We start from the raw sequence: 7,132 nt of genomic DNA, 5'->3' as shown, positions 1-7,132 counted from the left end.
GCTCTGTCTGTGTCCCCCCCCCGGGCTCTGTCTGTGCCCCCCCCCACTGTCCCGGGGGTCTCCGTTCCTCCCCGCCTCGCACAAAATTTCGGGAGGGGCGGGGCCATGGCTGCGACAGCCAATCAGAATTGGGGCGGGGGCAGGGGGCTCGCCCGGCCTCGGCCAATGGGAGCGCGGGGGGGCGGAGACAGCGGTGCCACCGGGACCACCGGGACAGCCCCAACCGCGGGGACAGCGGGGACACCGGGACCCCCGGAGGGTCTGGGACCGCCCCAGCCCCCGGAGCACCCGGACGGACCGGGACCGCCCCAGCCTTGGGCACAACGGTGCCCCGGGCACCAGCGGGACCCCCAGGAACCCGCGGAGCCCCCGGATCCGCCGGTACCCCCGGGACCCAGCAGGGCCCCCAGACCAACCAGGACACAGGAATCGGCCGTGGGACCCCTGGACTGGGCCGAGACCCCCGAGCCGCAGCACCAGGTGAGGCCACAGCCGGCGTGCCCCGTTCCACAGCTCCCCCTGTTCCCCCTTAACTGAGAGCAGAGTTCAGTGTCACCCCCTGTCCCCATCTGGATTTGGGGTGCCCGGCGCGGGGTGGTGCCGTTACTGCCCCGTGGGTGCCACCCTGTCCGTGGGTGTCACCCTGTCCCCTCCGTGGCTCCTGTGCCCTGTCCCCCTCCTCCCACGGGCTCCACCCCGGGGCTGCCCCACCCGTGGAAGCTGCAGCGCTGGGGGGTGACAGGGGGATCCCCAGTGACCCCCCCAAGCACAAGGCAGGTGTCCCCACGCTGACGGGGGGGTTCCCACTGACCCCCCCAAGGTGTTCCCATGCTGATGGGGGGGTCCCGATAAACCCCCCAGGTGTCCCCATGGTGACAAGAGATCCCCACTGACCCCCCCCAAGTGTCCCCACGCTGACAGGGGGTCCCCATGATCCCCTCCAGTGTCCCCACGCTGAGAGGGGGGGTTCCCACTGACCCCCCCAGCTGTCCCCATGGTGACAGGGGGTCCCCATGTCCCCCTCACAGGTGTCCCCACGCTGACAGTGGGTCTCATGGCTACCCCAGGTGTCCCCACGCTGACGGGGGGTCCCCACTGCCCCTCCCCACGTGTCCCCAAACTGACAGGGGGTCCCCATGTCCCCCCCCAGGTGTCCCCATGCTGCTCCTGGGCCTGCAGAGCCCCCGCCTGTCCTTCCCCGGGGGTCTCCTGGTGGGCTTCATCAGCACCTTCCTCCTCCTCCGCGGCCTCCTGCTGCCCCCGCCGGTGCCCGCCCCCAGCCGGGACCCCCGGGTACCCCATGGCCCCCCCGGGACCCCCCCGTACCCCGCGCTCTACGGCGCGGCCCCGTCGGACGCTGCAGGTGGGCACTGCGTGGCACAGGGAAGGGACACGGGGGGGGTGGGACTGGCAGGGGGACTTGGGGGGGGCTTCACCCTCTCTGCTCCGTGGGTTGGGGACAGTGGCAACGCCCTGAGAGTGACAGCTGAGGGAGCGGCGGGTGTTGGGGGAAAGCAGGGACACGGCTGAGGTGGGGGAAACTGAGGCGCGGCAGGGCTGGGGAGTGGGGGGGGGGCGTCACTGAGGAACGGGGGAAACTGAGGCACGGGGGGGATACATTGAGGTGGAGAGGGTGGGGGCAGGACACAGGCGGGGGGAGCTGAGGAGGGAAAAGTGGGGTGAGGGGGGCACAGAGGGAAGGGGGCATTGGCGGGGTGAGGGGCGCTGAGGTGCGGGGGGAGCGTTGCAGGTGGGGACAAGGGGGGAGGACTCTGGTGGGATGGGGCTGGCAGGGGGACCTGGAGGTTTTCACCCCCTCTGCTCCAGGGTTGGGGACGGTGACAATGCCCTGAGAGTGGCAGCTGAGGGAGGGGGCACAGCTGAGGCTCGGCCGGAGGCGAATGGATGGTGCTGGGGACACGGCTGGGGGGGGGAGAAACTGAGGCACGGCAGGGCTGGGGAGTATGAGGGGGCGTCCCTGAGGAACGGGGGAAACTGAGGCACGGCAGGGCTGGGCAATGTGCCTGCCTCGCCAACTCCGCGGGTTGGGGACGGTGACAATGCCCTTAGAGTGGGGACATGGCTGTCTCTGCCCCGCGGGCTGGGGACGGTGACAATGCCCTGGCAGCGGGCACATCGCGATCTCTGCCCCGCGGGCTGGGGACGGTGACAATGCCCTGACAGCGGGCACATCGCTGTCTCTGCCCCGCGGTTTGGGGACGGTGACAATGCCCGGACAGCGGGCACATCGCTGTCTCTGCCCCGCGGGCTGGGGACGGTGACAATGCCCTGGCAGCGGGCACATCGCTGTCTCTGCCCCGGTCCCGCAGGCGAGGACGCGGCGGTGGCGCGGGCGCTGTTCCGGCGGGTGCGGGTGCTGTGCTGGGTGCTGACAGCGCCCCAGACCCTGGAGAGCCGAGCCCGCCACGTGCGGGACACCTGGGCGCGACACTGCAACGTGGCGCTGTTCGCCAGCTCCGAGCCCGCCCCGCAATTCCCGGCGCTGGGGCTGGGGGTGCCCGAGGGCCGGGGGCAGCTCTACCGCAAAACCGCCCGGGCCCTGCTCTTCGTGCACCGGCACCTCCGCGCCAGCGCCGAGTGGTTCCTCAAGGCCGACGACGACACCTTCGTGCTGCTGGACAACCTGCGCTGGCTGCTGGCGCCGCTCCCGCCGCAGCGGCCGCTCTACCTCGGCAAACGCTTCCGTCCCTTCGCCCGCCAGGGCTACATGAGCGGCGGGGCGGGCTACGTGCTCAGCCGGGGGGCTCTGAGCCGCCTGGCCCCCGCCCTGGCCCGCGGCTCCTGCGGGCGCGGCGGCCCCGAGGAGGACGTGGCGCTGGGACAGTGCCTGGAGCGGCTCGGCGTGCCCGTGGGGGACTCGCGGGACACGCGGGGACGGGAAACCTTCCACCCCTTCCCGCCCGAGATCCACCTCACGCACCGCTTCGCCCGCGGCTTCTGGTACCCGCGCTACAGCTGGTACCCCGTGGTGGAGGTGGGTCACACTCGGCCCGGGTCACTGGCACAGCCTGGCACTGCCTGGGCAGCTGGGGGGGGAGGTGGTTGTGGCCCCCCACAAGTGGCTGTGCCCCCCAAGCACGGCCAGAACCCCCCATGTGTGCCCTCAGTAGGTGCTGTGTCCCTGGGAGTGGCACAGCTCACCTCGGGTGGCATCGGTGCCCACCGTGCCTGGCTGTCACACAGCCACCAACCCCTTGTGTGGCTCTGGTGTCCCCAACACCTCCCCGCGTGTCCCTGGCCACCTCCCGTGGCCGTGACACCCTCGGGGTGCAGCCAGAGCCTCCCCCGTGCCCAGCTGGCATTTCTTGCCGTGGGGAGCCGTGGGGGGGCTGTGGCATCGCCACCAAATCCCTGCCATGTCCCCTGCCATGCCAGGATGTCCCTGCACTGTGGAGCTGTGTGTGATCATCGTGTCCCCCATGTGTGACCACCGTGTCCCCCCTCACACGTGGCCACAGCTCCCCCAGTGTGACCCTGGTGGCCTTGGTGCCCCTGCCCATCCCTGACCCCCCTGCCATGGCCGTGGCCCCCAGCGTGTCCCCCCTCCTTGGGGCCCGAGCTCCATCCGCGCTGTCACCAATGTCCCCTCCGTTCCCTGTGCCCTCTGTGCTGGTGCTGCCCCCGCACTGCTCAGTTCTGCTGCCCCCTCCCCACCCTGCCCGTGCCACCAAAGGGTGTGAGGGGCTCTGGGTGCCCGGTGCCACCCCCTGTGTCCCCCCCGTGTCCCCGCAGGGCCCGCAGTGCTGCTCGGACCTGGCCGTGTCCTTCCACTACGTGTCCGGGGAGGAGATGTACGAGCTGGAGTACCTGAGCCAGCGGCTGCGGCCCTACGGCTACAGAGCCCGCTACCGCCCGCCCCTGAGCCCCCCCGGGACCCCCAACGCCACCGGGACCCCCGGGACCCCCAACGCCACCGAGACCCCCGGGACCCCCAACGCCACCCGGAGCCACCCGGGTCCCCAAGCCCCCAAAGCCTCCGAGCCCTACCGGATCCCCCCGAGCTGAAGCGGCCCCAAATTTGGGGGTTCCCCCCCACTTCATGGCCCCATTCCTGCCCCGGGACCCCAAATGCCCCGAGCCCCCCCGCGTGTCCTGCGCCCACCCCAGCGTGGCCCTAATGAGGCCGTAATTAGCGGCTGTTAATGAGCTTTGCTCAGGGGATTGGTGGCCCCGAGCCGGGGGTGCCGCGGGACGGAGCCTGGGGGGGATTTGGGGGCACCGGGGAGGGTCCGGAGGGGTTTGAGGAGGACACGGGGCTGGGGGAGGGGGGAAGGGTCCCATGGGGGGGGGGTCTGGGTGATGGGACCCCGATAGGACCCAAGGAGGGGACAAAGCCAGGCCCCGATGTGGGCACGGTCCCCTCCTGTCCCTTCCCGTCCCCACCTCCGCGGCTGACGTGGCCGTGCCCCCCCTCAGGATGACCCCGCATGGTGACAGTGACACCCCCAAGTCCGTGATGTCCCCGTGGTCCCCCCGTGTTGTCCCCTCGCCCCCCACAGACCCCCCCCGAGTCCCTGGACCCCCCCCCCCCGTGTCCCTGGACCCCCCCAAGTGACCCCCCAGCTCCTGGGGGCGGCCAGAGCGGGAATTTGGGAGGTCGGGAGAGGGGACGGTGCCCCCTCAAGCTGGGGGGTGAAGGAGGCTCCGTGTTTGGGGGAGCCGCCCCTCATTCCTGCTTGAGGACCCCAAATACCCTGAGACTCCCCCCCTCATCTCCCGCGCCCCCCAGGCGGACCCTCGCGTCCCCAATTAGCGGCTGTTAATGAGCTTTGCGGGGATGTGGTGGCCTTGATCCGGGGCGTGGGGGGGCAAAGCGGGGCTGAGGGATTGAGGGGGGGCCCGGGGGTCTCAGCAGGACACAGAGCGGGGGTGAGGGTCCCACTGTCAGGCTGGGGGAGGTGTGTGGGACCCCACGGTGGGGGGAGAGCCGGGGACAGACGGACAGGGGGACAGACAAACAGGGGACACGGTCGGAGCTGGGGACAAGGACGGACCCTGCAGCTGTGAAGGACAGCGGTGCTGGGGGGTGGCAGGTGACGCCTCGAGGACCGTCCGGGGGGTGACGGGAGCAGCGGCTGGGGACGAGGAGGGGACATTGGGGTGGGGGTTGCTCAAGGCTGGGGGGCGGTACAGGACGGGGTGGCCGATTTTGGTGTCCCCGTGTCCAATTCTGGTATCCGATTTTGGTGTCCCCGTGTCTCATTTTGGTGTCCCCGTGTCCAATATTGGTGTCCCTGTGTCCGATTTTGGTGTCCCCGTGTCCGATTTTGGTGTCTCCATGCCCGATTTTGGTGTCCCCGTGTCCGATTTTGGTGTCCCCGTGTCCGATTTTGGTGTCCCCGTGTGGGATTTTGGTGTCCCCGTGTCCCCGAGCCCGCCCTGGAGAGGTCCCCGTGTCCGATTTTGGTGTCTCCATGCCCTATTTTGGTGTCCCCGTGTCCCTGTGTCCCAGCACAGCCCCCCAGGCCCCCCCGTGTCCCCTCCCCATCTCCAGCGGCTGCAGAGGGGCGGGGTTGGCCCCACCCAGTCCCACCGGCCACGCCCACACATGACCACACCCCACTAAACCACGCCCACACACCAGGCGCGGCCCCTGCCCTCACCCACTTAGCCACGCCCTCCTTATTTGCATCACAGCCTCGCCTGCCTATCAAGCCCCGCCCTTTTAAAGCATAACATGCTGCTTGGCCACGCCCTGTTATTTACATACGGGCTTTCGTACATCCAATCACCGCGCCTCAGGCCCCGCCCATCTAATTACTATGTAATCCCCGCCCTCAGGCCCCGCCCCCGCCGCTCAGCTCCGGTCAGGGCAGGGGCGCCGGTGACCGGGGGGGGCACGGACTGGAGCAGCGACCCCTCCCCAGTGCCCCCAGTGCCCCCTGGTGTCCCCCCCCGCCTCCCCCAGTGTCCCCCCAGTGACCCTCGGTGTCCCCCCGCAGTGCCTCCAGTGCCCTCCAGTGTTCCCAGTGTCCCAAGGACTCCTCAGTGCCCCTCAGTGCCCCCCAGTGCCCCCCAGTGCCCCCCAGTGTTCCCAGTGCCCCCCAGTGCCCCCAGTGCCCCCCAGTGTTCCCAGTGCCCCCAGTGCCCCCAGTGCCCCCAGTGTCCCCAGTGCCCCCCAGTGTCCCCCGCGCCCCCAGTGCCCCCAGTGCCCCGGGCACACCCCAGTGCTCTGCTGTGCCCACAATGCCCTCCAGTGCCCCCCCAGTGCCCCCTCAGTAACCCCTCAGTGCTTCCAGTGCTCCTTGGTGTCCCCCTCGTGTCCCCCAGTGCCCTCCAGTGCCCCCCCAGTGCCCCCAGTATTCCCAGTGTCCCGGGGACTCTTCAGTGCCCCCCCAGCGCCCCCAGTGCCCTCCAGTGCTCCCCACTGTCCCCCCTCGTGTACCCCAATGCCCTCCAGTGCCCCCCATGCCTTCCAGTGCCCCCCAATACTTCCTGTGCCCCTCAGTGCCCCCCAGTGCTCCCAGTGCCCCTCAGTGCCCCCCAGTGCCTCCCCAGCTGCGCACAGCGGCCGGACCCCCCCGCCCTGTGACGCCCCTCACTGTCACCCACCCCCTGTCACTGTGTGCCACCGCCCGTGATGCCCCTACGTCGGGTCATTCCTGCCCCCAGGTGCCACCTGTGTCACCCACCCTGTGTGCCCGCCGCTCTGTCACCCATTCCCGGTGTGACCGTGTCACTCAGCCGCCGCGCGCAGTGTCCCCTGTGCCCTCCATGTCCTCTAGGGCCCCCCCCGTGTCCCCTGTGCCCTCCATGTCCCCTGTGCCCACTCCATGTCCCGTGCCCCCCCCGCCCCTCCATGTCCCCTGTGCCCCTCCGTGTCCCCCGTATGCTGTGTCCCGTGTCCCCCCGCGTTCCTGCCACCTCCATGTCCCCTGTGCCCTCTATGTCCCCTGTGTCCCCCCGTGTCCCCTGCACGCTGTGTCCCCCGTGTCCTCCGTGCCCTTCATGTCCCCTGCGCCCTCTCCATGTCCCCTGTGCCCTCCCAGTGTCCCCCGCATGCTGTGCCCTCGCATTCCTGTCACCCCCGTGTCCCCCGTGCTCGCTGCGCCCCCCTGTGCCATGTCCCCCGTGCTCCCCCGCGTTCCTGCCATCCCCATGTCCCTTGTGC

At 70.3% G+C, this 7,132-nt stretch overlaps 1 protein-coding gene across 1 annotated transcript; it reads left to right on the top strand.

The window, feature by feature from the left end:
- Positions 1-105: 105 nt before the first annotated feature.
- On the top strand, positions 106-4,088 carry LOC141726274 (glycoprotein-N-acetylgalactosamine 3-beta-galactosyltransferase 1-like). Its single transcript, XM_074530998.1, is given in 5 exon segments — positions 106-144; positions 146-468; positions 1,146-1,363; positions 2,331-2,995; positions 3,754-4,088. Coding segments are annotated over 5 exon segments (1,518 nt in total). The 3' UTR covers positions 4,027-4,088.
- The last annotated feature ends 3,044 nt before the right edge of the window (positions 4,089-7,132 follow it).

Source organism: Zonotrichia albicollis, chromosome 33 (genome assembly GCF_047830755.1).
Source record: "Zonotrichia albicollis isolate bZonAlb1 chromosome 33, bZonAlb1.hap1, whole genome shotgun sequence".
NCBI classification, from domain to species: Eukaryota; Metazoa; Chordata; class Aves; order Passeriformes; family Passerellidae; genus Zonotrichia; species Zonotrichia albicollis.
This window is presented reverse-complemented; position numbering and strand designations above follow the sequence as displayed.